Source organism: Lepisma saccharinum, chromosome 2 (assembly GCF_977018435.1).
Source record: "Lepisma saccharinum chromosome 2, izLepSacc3.1, whole genome shotgun sequence".
Lineage (NCBI taxonomy): Eukaryota > Metazoa > Arthropoda > Insecta > Zygentoma > Lepismatidae > Lepisma > Lepisma saccharinum.
Genome location: NC_139230.1, coordinates 147,364,962 through 147,388,924, shown reverse-complemented (window position 1 = coordinate 147,388,924; position 23,963 = coordinate 147,364,962). Strand labels below are relative to the sequence as shown.

The 23,963-nt window shown below is 37.0% G+C and overlaps 1 protein-coding gene across 2 annotated transcripts in view; it reads left to right on the top strand.

The window, feature by feature from the left end:
• Window positions 1–23,963, top strand: part of LanB1 (laminin subunit beta-1) — a 296,443-nt gene that overhangs the window by 204,076 nt on the left and 68,404 nt on the right. For both annotated transcript variants that reach the window (XM_083117589.1, XM_083117588.1), the window contains 3 exons: window positions 5,985–6,081; window positions 9,034–9,225; window positions 16,390–16,570. In XM_083117589.1, coding sequence (XP_082973715.1) covers window positions 5,985–6,081; window positions 9,034–9,225; window positions 16,390–16,570 — 470 coding nt within the window. The remainder of the gene's footprint in view (window positions 1–5,984; window positions 6,082–9,033; window positions 9,226–16,389; window positions 16,571–23,963) is intronic.

Below are 23,963 nucleotides of genomic sequence, written 5' to 3'. Positions count from 1 at the left end.
TTCAGAAAGTGTCGTGGTGGTAAATAAACTCTAAATTTCGTGTTTAAGGGTGTATTTCACATTTTGCAGTTCATTTCGCATTATTTTGTGACAAAACAGGGTAGGAAAATGTACCTCACACCTTTCAGAAACATGAAAAATTAACATTACAATGTGTCATTTCACATTTTGTGTTTTCGTCAAAAACTAAATATGCATGCTTCTAGCAATGCTAAATAAGAAATATACAGAAGTAAAAATGGGCAAAGTAAAATATATATATCTATTTTAGTGGCATATATTCTTGGTTAGCAACACTAGAAATCCAGAAATTTGTCAGGGGACTCATGTATGTAAGTACTGACCATACAACCACATGAAAAATCAAAATACACCAGTGTCCTCATAACTGGAATGAGTTTGATGCTACTGTTGGTAGTGTAAATGCAAAAATAAGTTGTTCCTAGTGCAAAATGTGGCAACCCTGATCTTTCCTGCCATCTTCTTTGTGTACTTTATTTAGTGACATTATTTTTCTCAGCATGGTCAGATGCTAATTTCATAATTTGTCTTCGAGTGATTCCATAGATATTTGCATCAAGTCTCTCACATGAGTGGCGCAGGAACGTTTTTCATTTGGGGGATACAAAAATCAGCCTCCTATATATATACATACATACACACACACAAGCATATATATATATATATATACTATGCATATACTACTTCAAAGGTATACTACAGGGTGTCCCACGAACGGCGCAACTGGGAATTAAGAGTGGCGTTACTTTGTAACCAAAACCTGTACATACATAAGTCATACACCAAATGTTAGCCCTGTCCAAGTAGATATTTTTAAACATAGAAACAACAAACGGGGTGCAGTGTTGTTCATGCAGTGTTGCCAAATGTAAGTGAAAGTGTAAATTTATTTTTCCACAAAGCATGGAAAATTGCATGTCAAACATTCGTACGGAAATTTGGACGTCAATTTCCACCTTGGGTAGGTGGACTATTTCGCCATCTATAGTTCAGAGAAGAAAACCGATCGTTTTCGCGTCTAGCCAATCCTGAAATGCCTCGTAAAGGCGTACCGGTCCAAATGGGTGTTTTAAAAAAATTACGAGGTACAGTGCCAACACTGTTGATGTTTGAAGGCAACGAAAGGTGTGTTTAGTGATGGTCTATGACATGGAAATACTGGAAACAGGAAAAAAAGAAAATAAAAATTTAGTGATGGTCTATGACATGGAAATACTGGAAACAGGAAAAAAAGAAAATGACAATTTTCTTTTTTCCTGTTTCCAGTATTTCTATGTCATAGACCATCACTAAACACACCTTTTGTTGTCTTCAAACATCAACAGTGTTGCCACTGTACCTCGTAATTTTTTTAAAACACCCATTTGGACCGGTACGCCTTTACGAGGCATTTCAGGATTGGCTAGACGCGAAAACGATCGGTTTTCTTCTGAACTATAGATGGCGAAATAGTCCACCTACCCAAGGTGGAAATTGACGTCCAAATTTCTGTACGAATGTTTGACATGCAATTTTCCATGCTTTGTGGAAAAATAAATTTACACTTTCACTTACATTTGGCAACACTGCATGAACAACACTGCACCCCGTTTGTTGTTTCTATGTTTAAAAATATCTACTTGGACAGGGTTAACATTTGGTGTATGACTTATGTATGTATAGGTTTCGGTTACAAAGTAACGCCACTCTTAATTCCCAGTTGCGCCGTTCATGGGACACCCTGTACTATAGGTATAATGTGAAGGCATCGGAAATATTCCATTTTAGAACAGCACACAAATTTCCTGTTTTTTTTTTTTAAATTAAAAATTGGCATAAATAATTTTTATTTCTTTATTTTCCTTAGAATTTATGGTCATTTTAAAAACAGATTTTAACCAGATAACAATTTTCGAAAAATATAAAGCTCTGGACCTTGTTCATGGGCTCATTTTGAATTTAACGAAACTGAATATCAGGATTTCGAAATGTGAAAATTGCGAACAAAGATACATCTATTGATTTTTAATGCAGGTTGATATTAAAGGGGGGTGAGGAGGATTATCCCCTCTTCTCCTCTAGCTTCAGCCATCCCAACCAGGAATAATCGTCTCCCACCAACTGGATATTGAAATCATATTATTGAATATATCAATCCTATAGAGTCCACATCAGTTCAGTTCATTTTAATTTTAAAGTCCTATAGCTAAGCATAAAAATATCTTTAAACAATTTATGGCAGATGTGTACCACATCCAATGCCTTTTAGAAGCCATGTATTCGGTATTTCCTCAGACATCTATAGGGTGTTGTAATTTTTTAAAAAAATATTGAGTTGAGATGGTTCCCGATCAACTCGTAAGAGGTCTAATTAAGTTTGGAATATTTGTAAAACATTTGACAAAGCATTTATTTGTAACATAATTATTTGTACCTAACGAAGTTCTTCAATCACTGAAAGTACTATCATTACATATACAAAACCGAAATCCTTCAGATGTGAGAGCCAGCAAGGAAAGCCAAATGCTTGGAAATTGTTTTATTTCTCTTTTCAATCTTCGGTGGATAATGTGAAGAGCCGGCCAAGGTTTTTTTTTCATATTTAGTAGTATTAAATGCATATACGTGCATGTTTTAAGGTGACTTGTCAATTCCTCGTTTACGTGAAAAGGTGAACTTTAATGTAAGCAAAAGCATGTGCGCATCACAGTTATAGATTTTGGCATCTACAAAGAAAATCCAAAACCCACCTCGCCAGCTTCCGTGGCAGAGGGGTTAGCATAGCGTTCTACGACGCCAGAGGTCCCTGGTTCGAATCCTGGCCTGGGCATGGGTGTTATTTGTGAGTGTCCCTTCATCAATTTCATCATACCATCACTCATCCTCATCTTTGCGATTAGCCAGAAGTGACAGAAATGCGAAGTAAAATTAACCAAATCACTCAATCAAACATTCCCATCTTGCTCAAAGACCTTGTGAATTCAATCCAAAATCTACCAATATCTACGATACCAGCCGAATGTGAAATGTCATAAACCTAACCTTAACTGATTAGAAAAATGATTTAGAAGTTTTAAACATACTTTCATACTTTCTTTATACCCCCAGTGCATTGCTTTCATGCAGAAAAATTTGCAAAAAATTGAATGAAGTATAGTTTAGATAACACAGTGGCCTTGACAAGCCAACTGGCAAACCATAGGACCTGCAGTGAGTCTCATTTATCCCGTGCATTCCTTTGACTAACGTAATTTTCTTCCCGTTTGACTTTGGGGTTTAACTTCGAATGGCGATGTGTTTGTGTTGCATTTGATATCAAAATTAGATTTTAAGCGATTAATGTCCAATTCTAAGTACTATATCTAATACTTAGGTAAAAGTAAGTTGTCGCCCTCTGATAAAATTACAAATTGCACCCTGTTCTAATGTCTAGGAAAGGGGAACCTTTCATTTGACCTAGGAATGACATCGAGATCGAGTCGAGAATTGTCACAGCTTCATCTCGTCTCCTGTGTGGTGACTTTGTCTTTGATTGAGTTGGTGTTTTAAGTCCACTTTATGCACAGTAAGGCTAATCGGGACTGGACCTATGGTTTAAAGTGGTATCCGAACCACTGTGCCATGTGCCTCCAATGGGTATCGAACCCGGGACCCCTTGATTACAAGGCGAGGATGCTATCATTGCGCCATTGGGAGGCGCTCCTGTGTGGTGAGGTCCTTCTCGTTCTTGTTTGTGGTTTTCTTTTGTTCGGTGTCCACTCAGAAGTTGTTAAAACTTATTCTATGTATATTCACTTCATGGGCTAATCAGGACTGAATCTGCAGTTTAAAGTGGAATCCAAAGCTTTGTGCATGTTGGGCCCTTCAATTACAAGGCGAGATATTTTGTCCTGACCCACGAAATGTTTAGTATAAGCAACACGTACATTGTATCACCACTCAAAGTTTCACAACGTATATGTCATTAAAGCAAAACTTTTCTTAATAACGTTTTTCGGCTTTATATCTTGTTTCGATGCTGTGAACCGTCGCAATACGGAATTATATTATAAATAGATTAAACCGGGCAGCACAGGTTGCAATTGTTACTAATGCATTAACTTTGCTATTACAGTAAACAAAATACACGACATTTAAAAAAGAAGTCAATACATTATACGCTTGGTATGTCTGATAAGACACACAATAATTTAAATTTATTTTCACCAATTTCTTCAAATATGATACCAGAGTTTCGAACGAGATCATCTCAGACATCAAGTATCACCTCGCTTTGATTTTGCAGAGATTTATTTCAGTCTCGTTTCGAAATTTGAGAGGAAACACAGACTTTTCTTGTCTATGTTAAAAAATCTCTTAATATATAGGTTTAAGTATAGTTTTCCCTCTTACAAAGTTATGAAGTACAGGAGTACATTGTACCCCCCAATGTCTCGTCTTATTTGTGTAAGTATTTCGTTTTGGAAAATTCCATTTAAAAATTTCAAAAGAAAAGGTCAGTCCTATACTCTTCTGATGAAGATTTATATATTATCTTTGAATCGACACGACCACTTCTTTAGAAAAGTGTACCCCCCTTATGCAAAGGAGCATTCATCTGGAGCATGATTTTCTGAGAGTAAACTTTATCTGATTTCATCGTTTGACAGAAATTTTACACAATTTTAATCTCCTTAAAGAGGTTCCCTAGAACACAGGTCAATGAACTAAGTACATGGTAGTAAGCACAATATAGTAGAATAAGTTTACAATGGTTTGAATTTCTGTGGTAGCTAAGTAAGATAAATTAGATAATGCTTGTAAGTTATTAACAATATACCTAAACCTTTTTTATTGAGCGAATTGAAAATATGTTCCTTTAACAGTAGCACCTTGGGACTGTCAAATTATCTAAGGGGATACAGGGGGTACAACAGGATTTACGGATTTAGGGGGTACAGTACCCCTTCAAAATTTGAAGGGGTACAATGTACCCCTGTACCCCCCCGTTCGTGCGCTACTTTCTCACATGACCTTGTAGAATTTTGTCTGCATTCATTCAAGCAAAATAGAAACAGTGCCCTGAAAATAAAGAAAAAAATGTAAAGTGTTGTTCAATCTGAGACACCAAAAATGGCATGATAAATGTTTTGATGACATTTTTTAAAAAATAGTTTGTTAGATTTATTTTTAGGTTGTTTTTTTAACAAATTGACATGTCATGTACATTCACTATACATTTACTCTGTGCACACTCTTAGATGAATATTAACATTTTTTTAATTAGGTACCTAAGTGCACAGCAATACAGTGATGTCACACGCAGTCAGCATACACAGAAGTTCTTGTTACTATGTTACATTTGATATAGCATTTATGAACAAACTAATTGTGATTTATGACACACTAATTTCTATAATCAAAATATTCAGCGAAACAGGTCTACATGTAACTTAACATTAGCACAACAGCAAACAGAACTTACTACAGTGGTTTTATGCACAAACCTCCAACACATAGTTGCTTCTAGTGATTCATCTTTCAACATCATTCAGTGCTACCAAGTCTCAAAATCTACACTACGTGCTCAGAGTACATGTAATGTTATAGGAAGTTCCCATACTGTTAATGAAAGATGCTTTTGTATATTTAGGGAGCTTTTGGATCGAAGGGACAAGGGACATGCCACATGAGGGTTTCACATTAAATTGATAGGGCCCCTCCAGTCTGATAAAAAGCATTCACTGTGCAGTCAAAACAGACCGATCCATGCATGCTATTAAACAAATGGTCCAATCTGAGTGACACACAAGTGACATGTACTGGTTGCATTATTTATGTAGGTTCATTTTGAAGTGACAAAATTTGCTATTCACTTTCTACTGACAACTACCTGAGGGAGCACATAACCTCATTTCCTTACAAATGGAATGCACAAAACAACAAAAAAAAAATCCTTACATCATATATTATATTCTTATAATTTGTTTTTCCTCCTTTTGTAGTTTGATGGTCAGTGCTCTTGTAAACCTGGTTTTGGTGGAAGACGGTGCAATGAATGTCAAGCCAATTATTGGGGGAACCCAACCCAGCAGTGTTTCCGTAAGTAAAATATAATATTGTAGTTCATATTCAATGAAAGCTTTCGTACAGTGCAACATATATAATATGAATGTTTTAAAAATGAAAATAGAAACCATAAATAATTTTTGCCCATTCTTCTTTTCTTATAATTCATTGTAGGCAGGGCCAGTCCAAGTGCAGATGAATTTTAAAAATCCAATATCTCTTTCTCAGTGTCAGTGATACATGTACCCCTCTGAACTTGGAATAATCTATGTACATTTTGGTGTAAATTTTGCAATTTCACCCCCCTAAAATTGTACATACACCCATCAAAAGTGAAAATTCTGGATAAACTCTTGCTTATTCTGCAAGTTGATGTTTTGTAATGTGAAGCTAGTATCATTTATGACTTCCAATTTTCACTTTAAATTATCTTTATTAGCATTATTTACTTGTTTGTATGCCAAAAATTCAACTCTCTTGCCTTCCTTAATGCAAAGTTTACAATAAGCTTCCTTTAATCTAGATGAGAAAATTATCTTCTCAATGGAGAAAATTGACAGTGTATTGACTTTCTCCTGTGACATAGTTGATCTCCAATATGTTCTGATAATAACTGTAACCTTAGGGAAACTACTCTCAGCACATGTCATAGTAACAGGAGTTGTCAGCAAAATTCTGAATGCAATGTATGTTTGAAAGGAGTTTAAAAGATACCAATTCAGCAGTTATTACTTCTCCTGATTTGTGGAAATGTCTAAAAAAAATTAAATGCATAATTAATATTACATCAAGTGTTAACTTAAAATTGTGTTTTAAAACTTATGAATATGTTTTCCAAGTTATTACGACAAACCAGTACCCATGAATATCTTTACAATAAATCTCTAAATCATTTGGTTACATACATTTTTGCACATTAAACATTTAACAAATTATGATAGTAAAATATACTGATGAAAAACTTAAATGTATCATGCCATGCAAAACTCTTGAAATGGTAACTCATGTGAGGGTGATTTTTCATTCAGAAAAGTACATGGACATTGTGACATCATTGAAGTAATATGGTCAAAGTTGAGTCAGAGGGGTAAGTTGCTGGCAGTTAAACACAGTTGTAAGAAAATAAGATAATTACAGGAAGTGAGAAAATTCTCGACATATTAGGAATGGGACAGACTAATTGGTATTCTATCAGTATTGGTTGATGTTGATGATTTACAGAACTATGAACGACATTTTTTTAAAATTTTAACCATTCACCTTTATGCACTGCACTGAAAATAATAATAATTATGGTATTCTCCAATGAGGATAACAAATATCTCATTATAATGTGTTTCTTCTGTATGTAAATAGCCTGGCATTGGTCCTTGGGCAAGTGTCCAAGTTGCCCACCCCCAAGACTGGCTCTGATTGCAATCTTACAATTACAGGGGCTGGCTGGAATATTGAAGATAAAAATTGTATGTGTATGCTAGATTTAAGAAATACATTATCCAAATATAGTTTGTAATTGTTTATCAAATTCATCACCTTCAATCTACAAAATGTTATGATTGATATGCATATAATTATGAAAATGGAGTGCAGGTCACTGCGAGGAGAATCATTTTTTCAGTTACTCCATCCAGTTGTGAAAAGAATCCATCTATAGGACATTGCACAGGTGAAATTAATACTTCCTGATATATAGCACAATACATGAATGAATCTACTAATATTATAATAGTTTTATGCAGTGGCATAGGGTTCACTGAGGCACAAAAATGCCTACAAAAATACACAATGGAACAAAATGTTCCGTTCCCACATTTTATATTTTTCTGCTTTATACATTTTACCTTTCTGGTGCCAATGATGCAAAATGTTATAAAATTTGTGCAGGCGTTTTCCGGAACTGTAAGTCTCCCAAGAAAATATACAATTGATGTTCAGTGTATTTTGTACAGTTTTTTTTCTTGGCATCTCTCTTTGTGTGGAGACTCAGCTGAAATGGTCAAGTATTTAGATTTTGGGCTTTAGTTGGCAATTGCAACTTGTTGCAAATGCATACTACATGCTAAAATGCTTAACAAAATTGATTTTGGAATCCAGACTCTGTTTATATTTTTAACTTTAAGACCCTTGATCGATGCCAGCAAAGATGTTTTCAAATTTTCCTGTACTTTCTAAAAACCGCTGTGGTATTTCAAAATATAAAAAATTACATGCAAAGAATTCCTTCTAGAATATTCACATGAATCTTTGTGTGGTTTGCTTTCGCTGTTGCCTAGATATTCACAATAGTTCTGTGGCTACGTAAGCCTATTAAAATGTTACAAGTATCTGATCAACATTGAAAGCAAACCATATGAAGATTCACGTGAATGCTCTAGAAGGAATTCTAAGCATATGTAATTTTTCAGATTTTGGTATACCATAGTGGTTTCTCGAAAGGAGTAGACATGTCAAAATAGGCTTCACTGCCATGACTGCACCATTGAGGAGGCCAAAATTTCTTGTTAAAATATTAATACAATTACTGTGGAAGTTATGGAATAACTTGCTGTTAATCCCTAGAACATACTGACATCATTGTAAGGGATAAAACTGTGGACAGTTATGATAATTTCTCTTCTTCAAAATTGTCCAGTGACACCGCCTTGTTTTAATTTGGATTTATATCTTATTTCCAGTGCATATCTTAACATGCAAATGGGCCTTCCTGATGGCGCAGTGGTATCTTCGCCACCTTGTAATCGAGGGGTCCCAGGTTCAATACCTGGTGGAGGCACAAGTGGTTCAGATCCAACTTTAAACTGTAGGTCCAGTCCCAATTAGCCTTACTGTGCATAATGTGGACTTATAACACCAACTCAACTCAACATAATATGCAAATGTGTGCAAGTTTTCTCAGTTATATTCATGCAAATGTGTGCAAGTTTTCTCACAGAGTTATTCATGCAAATGTGTGTAAGTTTTCTCACAGAGTTATTCTTTCCACAGCATGTGAATGCAGCCCAGAAGGCTCCTCAACACTTCAGTGCCATCGAAACAATGGAACCTGTGTATGCCTACCTGGCATTGGTGGAGACAAATGTGATCAGTGTGCCCGTGGATACATTGGCAATGCACCATATTGCAGTCCTTGTGGAGAATGCTTTGATAACTGGGATAGAATCTTGAATGAATTGGAGGGTAAGTTGATGATGCACAGACGGTTGAATATGCATGTAAAGAGATACACAATTCTCCTTGCTTGTTTTTTTAATAGTTGACTCACATTCTCACCACCAAAGATTCTATATTAGAGTCCAGTCAGTCGGTTTCATCTTATCATTCAGCCTCACCATTGCAATTATTTAAACTTGTAGAAAGAGAAAACAGTTTTCATTGTGCATGCACGTGTATGCACAAAACATTTTTTCTCGATTTGATCTCATTACTGTTGTCATTATTCATGAGGATAATCAATCAATTTCTGTGTAAGGATACATCTTTTTGATTTTTCAAAATTACCTTAAATATGTGAAACTTGACAATATGATGTACTGAAATTTTAAAAGTTGTTAGTTATGTGAAATGCATACGGTTGTAATTTGCAGAATAATGAATTATTTGCAAAGTTAAATACAACAATGATTGTTCTTCATTGATCTTCTACTGTCAACAATAATATGCCTTTCCAAAACTGAATGAAAAGCATAATCATGTATGTAAACAATCATTCAGGAATATCATTACAGCAGCAACTTTGCACTTTAGTGACTGATATTACTGGAAAGAGAGAAGAGCCTTCTATCTATTCAATTCAGAATTTCTTATTGATCAGTAAATGTTCCAGTATCAAACCATCACTAGAGATTGAGTAGATACTGTCCAAGAATTTTGATTATTGCTTCACTTTAGTCCAAGAGAAATATACATATATGTTGAATTTTTAAAATCAAATTATTTAATTGTGACATATTTGGTAATTGGGTGCAAGTGATCCCATGTTCAATTCCTGGTGGGAGCCCTCAAAATTTTGTTCTTGACTCAGCATCATGAGGATAATTGTGGAACTACTTGAAAAGAAATAGTAGCAGGCTCTGGTCTTGAAAGCCAGAAAACAGTGTTTAAGAGACACATTGTGTTGATCATGTGTCATCCAATCAAGGAAAATGCTGTTTGCTGATGGGCTGGCTCCCAGATGGCTATTGCACCATGGAGTTTGGCTTAGTTATTTTATAGCTGATAAATGGGTGAATGCATATTTTAAGCCAGAAGGCATTTTTTTTTACAGTTTCAGAAACCCACATCAATCTGTGCCATCCTTGTATGAGGTATAGGACAGGCCATTTACGATTGCACAAACACAATTTGAAATCAGTTTTACAGAACTAAACACACCTGATGGAGGGGTGATTGCCTCCTTAACCATTCCTTGTTTGCCATGTTGACTAGTGAGCCAAGCATTTAGCACAGTGTATTGTAGATTTTTGCTTTGTGTTTTGTAATTTTATACTCCCTCTGTCCCATAATTATAGTCCGGTATGCAAAAATGGTAGTACAGAAATGACAGACAAAGAGGCAGATGGAAAGCACAATTTGTACTGATCCTTGAGTAGTAAAGTTGTATGACTCATTCCCTTGTTTCATGTTCTTCTTCTGTATACACCAATGTCACAGTTTGAATATCAGGCAATTATTATGAGACAACAAACAAAGGTGTACCGGACATAAATTATGGGACAGAGGGAGTATGTATAAAATATGCCACAATTCCAATCCATGTGATGTTTGTTAAACAATATGTTATATCATTCTTTATTTTAAATTTCTGGTAGAAAGCTCAAAATTTTTATGACATGGAAGTGTTCTACAAGGTCATGTTTGATGCATGATAAGGTGGAGCATTATTAAACTTGTTATTTTATTCCTAATTTTTTAAATTTAATATACTGAGTGAGCTCGAATAATTTGTTTGGGGCACACTTAACTTTGATATAACTCTTCTTTAATACACTGCTATTACAGAAGGTCGTTCGGGATCTCTGAGGACAATGTTGGAAGGGTGATAAGTTCATGAAAACCCATGTCGCCACCAACGATCATGCTCAATTGGAAAACCAGCATTACACGCTATAGCCCGACAACGTAATTTCCATTGCAACAGACTTTCCGAAGAGTTATCGTGTCCAACTTTTCCCACACCTCCTGACAAGCTTTCCAGAGGCCATTGAGAGTGCGCGGACGTCTCTTTTTAAGGCCCGTTTTAGGAGTCCAAATGCAACGAAGTCCATGGGTGACCCATCTGGTGCCTTGGCCGGAATGTCGCTGTAAGGAATTGCACGGATGCCAGTTTCCACCTCCATTCAATGTAAGAACAGACGAGTCGAACGGGAGGTATGGCTGGATGCTTTATCTTGGTGCACCCAGACCTGGTTTTTGGCCCCCCCATACAGTGCCGGGATATCTATGTTATAAATGGGTGTTAAAAACTCATCCTGATAGTACGTGGAGTTCACCTTCACATTATTAGCTACACGGTGAATTGCTAGCTTGCCATTATAGCAGTATCCAGCGATGATCATGAAACCCCGTGGAAAACTTTCCTGGTATTCTCGATACAATGTTTGATAATTGTTTTTATCGGGAGGGTGGTAGTAAATCGCGCGGGGTTTGTGACAGTCACTAAGGTAGACATATACTTCGTCTAATGTCACCACATTTTTCCATCTCTCCCCTGCAAGATAGGTCTCATAGAGCTTTCTAGCGTTCGTGCAACGTTCCGCAATGTGACGAGGCAACAGCTTGTGAACTCGCCGCTTATGCCGCATTTCTAGTTGCAGGTCCTTCTTGATTATGGTGTTCACTGTTGACACAGACATTCCCAACTTACGTGCGATACTCCTTTGGGGGGCAGGGTTACCACCTGACACAAGGGCCTTCACTTTTCTCACTATGTCCGGTGTACGACTTGTAGCTGCTCGTGGATTTGCCTGTTTCTTCCCCTATGGAATTAGGCCCAGTCGGCCTTTGCCTTTTTTGTTCAATACCGCACCGATCCCGTTCTTCGATATCACAAAACCACGCTTCTTGCACATTCCTTTGATTGCCGAATAGCTATATTTAGCATCGGAGAGGGCTGTTATGTAGCCCTCCCAGTATGGTTCAATTTTCTTTGGCATCGTTGTAGGTAAATGGCACAACACTCTGCACACGCTTTCTCGGTACTGACGTGACTCAGCATGCAACGTTTGGACAGACTGACGTTGATAACAGCGCCGCCAGCGGCTTTCAAAATCGTCACCAGATATCCCGAACAACCTTCTGTATTACTCTACTGGTTACTTCTATAATGGCCAATATAGTATCACTTTCTTCAGTCCATTTGGGCAGATCCTGAGTTTATTTTTTTAAGAATACAACTTTAGTTTCATATCAGCAAGTACCGTGCGTCCATTTCGATCTGCAGCCGAGAGATCGGGAGAAGCGTGGCGGGCGGCACTGACGGAGATGCCGACATTTGCGGCCTGAAATGCCCGCTTATTTTTATGGACATATGCAGACATTTATATAAATGTTGCAAAACGAGCACTAACCTGTGTTATAAGAGTATGGTTTTAATTTTAGTAGCTTAGTGACTGTATGTGCCGATGATTTTGACACGCCCACCTCTTGTGAAACACGGCGTAGAGGTTTGTTTGGAGAACGTTCTAACGCTGCACCAATATCATCGAGTTTTGCTTCGGTTAAAATCCGTCGTTTTTGCTTACGTGTTTTAAAATTTAACGATACAGTTTCTCGTAATTTAAGGACAAGATGTCTAACCGTATCTCTGTGTGGAGTTGAAACGCATGGGAATTTCTGTACAAATTACCTACACACGTCTCGACACGAGTTTGTTTTCACGTAGGTACGTGTCATACATAAAAAAATCTTTGTTCTAACGTGAATCTTGCGGCTGGCATTCCAATCGTCTCACTGACACGTCACACATACACACTACAATAACACAAACAAGTAACTGCAAGTAACCAAGAATAACACTCTTGCGCACAGTACGAAATTAACACGCTCTTGGTTTACATTGCTCGCCACTATATTTACAACTCTGTCTTCATCTAGTCGCGAAGGAACAAAAAACTCGAGCTCGGAGATTTCGGATTGCAAGGAAGCTCACGAACACTATTGACTTTTAACGGTTTCTTCTACAGCGTAATCTTGATACAGTGTTGCACATTCAAAACCTCCAAACGATCCCCATCGGCACAAAACTCTTTCAAGGATATAAACTTAAGCAGGACGTTACTGGTCAAAACTATGATTAAAATGTTTTATTATCTGTGGCTCTTAACATCGTTTCTAAAGCGTATTTTTTTGTGTATATAAGAGCAGAACTTGGATGAATTACAGAAGAACTTTTGCGTGTTATAACACAGGTTAGTGATCGTTTTGCAATATTTATATAAATGTCTGCATATGTCTATAAAAATAAGCGGGCATTACAGGCCGCAAATGTCGGCATCTCCGTCAGCGCCGTCCGCCACGCTTCTCCTGATCTCTCGGCTGCAGATCGAAATGAACGCACGGTACTTCATGAGCTTTTAAAGGGAAACAAGTACGTACTTGTGTGCTGTCACTGTGCCAGGGAAAAGTGACTGGGGGGGGGGCAGAAGGGGGGGCAAAAAAATATTGTTGGGGGCAGTCACATTAAAATGCCCGAAAACACTATATAGATATAAATATATAAAAAATACTTATAATAATAATAATAATTCAATAATTATTCATTCAAAATAATTCAAAACACAATAATAATAATTATTATTATTATTATATTTTGTGTTTGTCCTTTATTTAGAGTTTTCTTCTTGATAACAAGTTTATCTCCATGTGATTGACTTTAATAAAGGCATTAATTCTTTTTTTTTATTCATGGGAACTGCCGCAAGTTGCATTGTTTCTAGTGGTCTATTTCAGTATTAGAAGACATATATAATTTTATAATTCATTGTCTTTCTTGAGATGAAGTTATAAGATAATAATATAAATGACAAACATGATGTTGGAAGAAATTAATCTTAAGTATTAGAAACAACGAAAGTCACTTAGTGAAGTGCAATTCTCCTCCAATAGAATTTTGCTTAATGTGCTTTGGAGAACACATTACCCACCTGTCGTACGTCCAGGACTTGACATTTCTTCTCAATAGCAAGGACAGCCAAATGAGGCAGCTGGCATCCAGGATCCTGTTTCGAGCAATGTTTTTTTTAAGGTTTCAAAGATGAAAAGGTTCTTTCACATGCTGCATTGGAAACTGGAAGTGTTACAGAGAATACAACTAGAGTGTGAACCTCGTGAAATGCCAATTTATATGAGTACTTTTGTTCCATCTTCGTAATGCTGGAGAGTTTTGGGCAAAATCTGCATTTCACCTTTATGGGAAATGTTATCCCAGGAATAAAAACCTGAAAAAGGTTAGTTATATCATAATTCAAGAAATATTCTGACCCTGGTGCACCTCTTACTCTACCACTCCAACGTATGTTTGTGCTACATAATTACAGGCACCTATGGAGTTCTTTGGAAGAAGTTTTTTGATCTTGATATGTACGAGAAAAAGCGAACCTGCATCTAATGTTTGAAGAGTGGCAAATCCTAAAAAGCATTATTTTACCTGCCCGTGATACAAATATCTGTCCTGTTCCTTTCTCGCAATGTCTTTTGTTTCATCTGACATCAGTGCTAATATGTACTTTCACCTCTTGCACTTCCTGGCATATTTTGCTGAGAATAAGTTTAGACATTGCGCAGATTAATTTGTTTTGAATCGAATTTTGAGTATAATTTGTATTTTAAGGTTCAAATTCAATACATTTCCAAATAATATCCCCTCATTTTGAAATTAACTTCAAGGGTATCGAAGAAATTATTTTTGCTAAGGTTTGCATCAGACTCATCATCTCGAAAATCAAGTCCCTGAATAGTAAGAAACCACGATGCATGCACAACTGACATATAGTGTCAGATTTCTTGGATCACCTTTGGTCCCGGGTTTGGTACCAGGTGGAGGCACTTTAAACTGTAGGTCCAGTCCCGACTAGCCTTACTGTGTATAAAGTGGACTTAAAACACCAAATCAACCAATCAACCAAATATTGAATCACCTTTGAATGTCTTTTCTAATTAGCGTTGTCACTAACGACCCACGATTAGAATAATTTGCCCGTACTACAGATGATGTTTTGTGGTCCTCAAAATGTTCATTATGTTTTAAAACCATCCACATTCAACGATTTTTTCCAGTTCTTAAAACTGGTTAAAACTTAGGTTAATCACGATGATTACAGGGCATATATGAATGAGAAATCACCTATGCCCAGGTCGGTGCTCGAATCTTCAACGAAAGTGTCACACACATATGTATATATACTAGAACAATTTAATATTTTTTAGTCAAGATGGTATTAGTTGGAAAAGTGATATCATGCAGAATACACCACTTAGAAAAGGTGAAAATTGTCATACTCTTATAAATTAACTCTCTTATTATTCAATATTTAATTAACTTCAGTTGTGGGGGTGGATGGGATGGGCGAAGTGTCTGACTGGGGGGGCACCCGCTGCTCTGCCCCTCCCCCTCTGGCATCATCACTGTTTGTGTGAGATGTATCTATGACTTGACTTCTGTGTTTCTACATTTCAGGATACTGTATCTTAATAATTTACCATCAAACATGCTTCATTAATTTTTATTTACATATATGATTGTGTATGTGTGTGTGTGTGCATGCATTTGGTATTTATGTATTTATATTTTTAGCATATATGTACATGTATGTGTACAGCTAGGTTACCTGTGATGTTTATTCGTTAAAAGGACATCTGTATTAATCCATTATAACTTACTTGCCCTGTATTAAATTCACATATTGTGTCAACCAGAGAAAGTTCTGTTGTAGCAATATGTGTTATATTTGTTCCCGTTTAAACAATCTAAGAGAGAACACAAGGTTTCATATTCTTTAAAAGTAATTGGTGTTGATGCATATTGAATGATATTCTCTTTTCCTTTTTCTGAACCTTATTCTGAAGATGAACAATTGTGAGTAATTTAACATTTGAAATTTAGCTTGAATTCTATCATAGTATTGGATTATTACAAGGTAGTTACATTCAGAAAAAGAAGATTTCAGACAACTAATTTTCAACAAAACTGTGTACTTTAGGATCCAAGGCACGTCACTACTGAAATGTTCTGTCACTATGTACTAAGTCAAAATTTATACTGGTTTATGTATAGTTTTTCTAAGTTGTACATAATAAAATTTTTACACAGTTATGTTTACTTAAAAATAATATTTTTACTTCCAGATCAAACCCATCGTGTCATTCAGGCTGCTTCTCAGATTAAACAGACTGGTGCAGCAGGAGCCTATACACGTGAATTTGAAAATATGGAGAAGAAACTGGATGAAGTGAGACAGCTACTGGAAAATACGACTGTTAGTTCCCATGACCTAGAAGAGTTGAATAAGATGATTGAATCATTAAGGTAAGAAGTAGCTATATGTAATAAAATTGGATACAGTTAATTTAACTGTTCTATACATATACAGGTAAGGACAAAGTTATTTGTTATTCATAATTTTGTTTGTCAAATACAAACTCATTTATATTTTGTGTGTGTGTGTGTGTGTATGGAATAGTTTCTCTATATTTTAATGTTTGTGTCAATTCTCAGATAATCATAAAATATTGGATTTTACTCCCTGTGAAAGCCTATCAGATGCTGTTAAATTCTATTATTCTAAGTGCATAGACATTAAATAAATCTAACTCTTAAATGTGTTCATAAGAAAATGATATGTCATGCTACATGCCATCAACATCATAAAATTAACTAAGACAGTATTCTCAACATGTACATTATTTTGATATCCAAATTTGGGGTTGACCTTGATCTTTCCTCAGAGCTGGAAAAGTTATAAGCAAGAATGACAAACGGTTAAAACATGGATGATATTGGTTGTAACGTACAAAACACTTTATTCAAGAGTATGTCAGTAGAATGGCCAGCCATTTCCTGATCTTCCTCCTGTGGTCTTCCTTCAGTCTTGCTCATAACAGGGTGTCTACCAGTCTGGAAAACCTGGAAATCCTGGAAAAGTCATGGAATTTACTTTCTCTGGAAAAGTCATGGGAATGTTAGGGAAATTTACAAGGTTTCTGGAAAAATTAACATACTTCAGTATACTGAGTAATACTGGTAGTTACAGTGGAAATTTCGTGTTAAATACTCTAGGAAATGGGATCATATTTTGAACTACATACAAAAGTTTAAAGTTAAAGTTTAACTACAGTTTAAAGTGGAATCCGAACCACTATGTGCTGTGCCTCCACCAGGTATCCCTTGATTACAAAGCCACAATGATACACCACTGTGCCATTTGGAAGGCCCTACATATATTAGTAAATTTTACTATAATTATATATTATAATTTTTTATAAAGATAATTCTTTGATTACCATTAATCAATACATGGCAACTGTTTCACAAAAAATCACCCCTATACAACAGTCAATATCTGTTCAGTTTCACTTAATCTGAACTTGAGTCAGTGGGTTTCTACATGTGGTGTTTAGCTAAAATGTAGTGACCTTCTTACATGCATGTAAATACATGAATTGCCCTAATGACTTGGTCTGGAAAGTTTTGGTTTTTGGTCTGGAAAGGCAGGGAATTTTGTTTTTACGAAATTGTAGACACCCTGTTGTAACTTTTCCAACCCTGAAGAAGGATAATGGTCAGTATGAAAATTCAAGTAAACAATAGAAAAAAATGTGCAGTGTCTATTATCTTGGTTAATTTTATGATGTTAAATATGTATGGGTCTGTGTATCTGCATTTTGGAAAGAATGGAATTGTATATTTTTGACACCAGTAGACAAATTTACATATGTATGCATCCAGTTTCTCACATCTTTATCACCTGTCTTGACTGCACATATTTTACAAGATTTCATCTGTAGCTTCAATATCCACTCTGTAAAAATATACAATCTGTACCGTGACAACTACTTTCCCTCAGAATACAATCAAAAATGATCTTATTGTAACTTGTCTGATCCCCCATTGACCTTCCCTTCTCTTCCTATCTTTATACATCATAACCACTATCATATTGCAGAGTTTATATTTGCTATGGTGTCATCAACTTTCTGCTTAAGTAGAGTATAGAATTTATTCTTCCTTTGTATCGTGTATTTCCTTTTAAACAAAATTGGGAAAAGGCAGTTGTGAAATGAATCGAACCAGTAGTGCTACAGCATTTTTCCAGACTGTTTATTGAGCTGGTGTGAAGTCCTGAGAAATGTTGAGCCAGGATAGCCCAGTTCAATGAAAGCATGTGTGTTTGAATGAGGTGAAAAAATATTTGGCCACCTCATTTAATTATTTTTTTTATGAACCTAGTTTTGATATTTTTACTTAGTTTGTTTTCATTTTTGAGTAAACATTTTTACAGTAAAACAGAGATACTCAACACTTTTGGAATGTTCAAATAACCACTGTAGGTGATTTGAAAAATGTAAAGAAATGTTTGTTCTTAGAAGTGGATACTTCTGCATCAGTCCAGAAGATTTTCTCAGGAATTAAAACAATAACCCATTCCCACTGGAGACACTTTTTTTTGTCATAATGGTGTGTCTAAACATGAAATGAATGATGAAAAGTTTTTGTTACATCTAGATTTATATAAAGGGTGCCCACACAATTGTGTACATTAGGGTTTATTTACTATCATAACATTCAATATGCTTATTTAGTTTGTAAATAAAAAAATTGGGGACATTTTAAAAAAGAAAACATTTTAGTCACTAAAACATTTACTAATTGGAATATATACACATGTGTAATTGTTTGTATGGGGTTGGTGTGCGTGCGTGCGTGCGTGCGTGCGTGCGTGCGTGCGTGCGTGCGTGCGTGCGTGCGTGCGTGCGTGCGTGCGTGCGTGCGTGCGTGCGTGCGTGCGTGCGTGCGTGCGTGCGTGCGTGCGTGCGTGCGTGCGTGCGTGCGTGCGTGCGTGCGTGCGTGCGTGCGTGCGTGCGTGCGTGCGTGCGTGCGTGCGTGCGTGCGTGCGTGCGTGCGTGCGTGCGTGCGTGCGTGCGTGCGTGCGTGCGTGCGTGCGTGCGTGCGTGCGTGCGTGCGTGCGTGCGTGCGTGCGTGCGTGCGTGCGTGCGTGCGTGCGTGCGTGCGTGCGTGCGTGCGTGCGTGCGTGCGTGCGTGCGTGCGTGCGTGCGTGCGTGCGTGCGTGCGTGCGTGCGTGCGTGCGTGCGTGCGTGCGTGCGTGCGTGCGTGCGTGCGTGCGTGCGTGCGTGCGTGCGTGCGTGCGTGCGTGCGTGCGTGCGTGCGTGCGTGCGTGCGTGCGTGCGTGCGTGCGTGCGTGCGTGCGTGCGTGCGTGCGTGCGTGCGTGCGTGCGTGCGTGCGTGCGTGCGTGCGTGCGTGCGTGCGTGCGTGCGTGCGTGCGTGCGTGCGTGCGTGCGTGCGTGCGTGCGTGCGTGCGTGCGTGCGTGCGTGCGTGCGTGCGTGCGTGCGTGCGTGCGTGCGTGCGTGCGTGCGTGCGTGCGTGCGTGCGTGCGTGCGTGCGTGCGTGCAGGCTTATGTGTAAACATATTAACATGGCATAGTTGTGAGGATACTAATTGGTTGATATTATTTAGTGACTGTATTGTTGTTTCTGTATACCAGGTATATCCTGCGGACACAAGCTCACCAAAAAGGGGTTATGGGGGATCAGAACTCCCTGTCCTCTTTGACCTTAAATATATTGAAGAAAAAGATCAATATCATTATTTCACTCAATTTTTCTACACATAATGTGGGCGTAAGGGAAGACCTTCTCTAGAGGCACACACTTGTCAACCTGTCTTCTATGTAGTACACCCTGGGCTACATTTTTGCATGCTCATGATGCTCTGGCACCTGGATCCACAGCAAGAATAATCTTCTGTAGAGGTTTGTGTTGTCATTCGTATGTATTTGTGATTTCATCCTTCTTATCTTATCACGAGGGTGCATATTTATAGACACTAAAACCTCTAAAATAGGCAGGCAAATAGGCACCAAAAATGATGAAAATAGGCACTTAAAATGGTGCTATAAACTAAGGAAAAGTACTAAAATAGACACTTATAAGTCACCCTAAGATAAAGAAAACATTAAAATAGGCATTGAACTCATTACAATTCATTACAACTCATTACAATTTTCTCCTTAAAATGCACTTCAGTTTATAAATAAGAGTGCGCTAATGATTTACAAACTAGTAATACTATTTTGATAGATATTCACATTTCCGGGGAATCATCAGTAAAAGTAATTCTCACCAAAATAACTTGTGCTAACAATTGTGCTAATTTGAACAAATGCCCCAGTTGCGTGCACAATTTTTCACAAGTGATGAAAAACAATTTGCACCATTTTAACCAAAAGTATATATCAGATGATGTTCCAATTAGAATTCCTCGGAAGAAATTAACTTGTGTTATACATTGTACTAATTGGGCACAAATGTTTCACACAAACAATTGACAATAGTCTGAATTAAATCCTCATTTGCATGGAAGCTAGGATAACACACCCTGGTTAATTTAGAGCACTCTTTTGGGCATGACTATCTGTGTATGTACATGAAATGTTAGAATAAATAACAGCATTTGACTGAGTGCTCGAAGTGAGGGGGTGGGGTGTGGGAGAATGGCATCCCTGCAGATGTCTAATTTTCATCATGTTAAACCCTCCCCCAGCTAACATTTTCAACTTCCAAGTGTTGCTTAGTGTAATTCTATGCAGCACAAGGCCACTAAACTGTTTTTCACATAACTTATAGCATTGTTGTATTCATAACTGAGATATTGTAAGATCACAGTGTGAATTGTTCACCATTTATCCTTGTTTCCAAATAACTTGAGAGATAAAAAAACATTTTCAGAGGAGTCAGAAATCGCATCAGCAGCTGAGAGTTTTGAACAAGGCCATTATATAAAACTATATTCATACATATGTAACAAAACATTTATTTGTAAAGCAATTTAACAGTTAAACCTATCTACTTCATACAAGCTTGCCAGAAAATTATTTTCCCCCTCAATGGGTTCGACCCCGTGATGGAGTGGGTATCTGGTTCGAATCCCAGCCTGGACATTGGTGTTCTTAATGATTGAAATGGCAACACTAACTGTACAAATGCTACCGTCAGTATTCTGTGCCCTGCACTATGTGACAGTGATACTTTTTTCTTTTCCGATGATATTGCGGTAAACACCGCGAAATATCAACATATTTCTTTGTGTGTGTGTGTGTTTGTATATATATTAGGAATGGGACAAATTAATCAGTACTCTAGTGGTATCGTCTGATATAGGCATATCGGTTTATTAGTAAAATTACCGATTACTTTACCGATCCGATATATCGATAAATATCTGATAATTTAGTGCAAAATTCTGCCATTTTGTTGTAATTTTTATGGATAATCTCCATGCCCTACTTTCTAAAAAGTAAATGTCTAAATATGCAATTTCTTTTGTACTGCAGTCACTTTGAAACACACAGTTATTAAGGAGGTCAATAAACCTTTCAGGTTCTTAAAGGACCATTTCTAATTTTATATATGATCAGTAGAATATCTGTTATTGGTATCGGTAAATTGTATCTATATATTTATTTATTTCACCTATAACAGAGCTTTGACTCCAATTACAATAGGCTTACATATATTATAAACAATTAAAAATTACAATTTGAACAATACAAAACAAAAGAAGAAGAAAGAGAGCAAAACTACACTAATCATTGATTAAAGAATACTAGCACAAATGTTATAGAAAACATAAATCTAAAAACAACATTTACAGAAGTCTAACAAGCTACATATCTATATGCAGACATTGATAACTATAGACATGTATATACTCATATATAAACAAACACATACAGGCATAATTATATTTACAGATATACCCATGTACACAGAAAACATCTCTAATTGTTTGATTTGTTCATGACATTCTTCAAAGGACTGACAGGAATTGCTTCAATGGCATAGCGAAATCAAAGTCTCTATTGTTTCTGACTATTTCATTGTGTTTAATGCAATATCGGTACTTTATCGGTATCGGCCAAAATTTCATATTAGCCCATCCCTAAAAAATATATATATATATATATATATAAAAATGAAAGAGGAGAGAGGAAACACTCACCAGACGTAGAAAAAACTTCAAATATTCGTGACGATATGTCACATCTTCAGGAGTAGAGAGGATGTTAGTAGAGTAAGCTACATAGAAGGCGAATGCATGGCCTGCAGTGTTGCCAGGTCCTGAAAAAAGTGTTGACAGTGCCACAAAAAACGTAGGTAGTTCCTTCGCCAGGCAAAACACAAGTATGACATAATTGAAGCAGAACTCTTCTGTTTTTACTTCATGTACAAATTATAATATAGCTACAAATGTTTTTCATATTTTTATTTCATTTCCAACAACACACACTTGACCTATTGTCTCCCCATGACTGGGCTTAAGTATGGCAGAGATCCATATTTATACAGAATAAGGAGGGAGTGTAAGTCCATGTTCTTATTGTTTTAAATATGACTACTATTATCCATGTCAAAAATATTGAAACCTCTGTTAACGTGCTTGTAAAATTGTACTCCATGGGAGGAAAAAAGTCAGTTCCTAATTGGAAAGCCAGAAGTATCTGCACTTTTAGACAAAGGCAAGACAATGTGATTTTAACACTGCTCTCTATTCAGGTTTTTATGAAATTCGAATTCAATTGTGTGTAGCTTCTTGTAAATGTGTCGTAAAAATATGATTTTTTTTTCTTTAATTGAAGCTTGTTTATGTAGAAATATATCAGCCATATATAATGTTCCTATCATCTGTGGAACAGCCGCAATTAATGTTTAATTACAATGTTGAAATCTCAGTAATGGTCAGCCCAATGGCGATGCAATGCATATGATGGCTGTGGAATAAAACTCAAATTTCCATATCTCATCCTTGCACATAGTGCAAATAAAAAAAAAAGTAAAAGTGCTCCCCTGTGCTTAGCACCACCCCATGAAGGCGTATAGGGGGTGTGGGGGTAATGCCCCACACTTTCTTGATCCGATTGTGAGTGGGGGTGATGTGATCAGCATCATGCCCCTGACCACCTTTACTCCCCAAAGTTTCCCCCAGGTGCCCATGTCATTCGATGCTGCATGGGCACCGGGGCCGCTTCCAATGTTAAAAAAGTTCACGGATTTGAATCAGCCGGAGATCGAACCCGGGACTTTTAGCATGGTAGTTAGACACGTTACTGACTTTTTTTTAAAAATTTTCTTTATTGAAATAAGCTATTACTTACACAGATTTTACATTTGGACGTGAATTTCAAAGGATCACATCTAGGAAATTTGCATACAAGGCTTTACAGGTTATCTGATCATTGTGATAATATTGTTCACTGGCATAGAATTTGAATGACAGTTTTTGAACATGAGGTTGATTGTCAAGCACATAATAGACATAATGTCCTATGAGAAATTGCACTGCACGTGTTCTTGTGAGAGGAAAATAATGAAACTCTGGAGTTAATAAATGGTTCACTGTGAAGTCATTCGGGGAGCGGCGGCATATGATTCCAAGTAACTTCTTAAGGTATTTCCAATGTTCCACAACTGTCACACATGTCGTCAGTCGATGCACTAAGGTGTCGTCCTGTGCACATTTGGTACAATGGGAGTTGTCTGCCATAAGGTATCTCTGCAATCGTACTCTAGTGACGATAGCATCGTGTACAGTTAAGTACCATATGGAGCACACTCGATTGGGGAGGTGGGTCACTGCTGTGTTTCTCCACACGATGTTCCAGTGCACATTGGGTTTGGTTTGG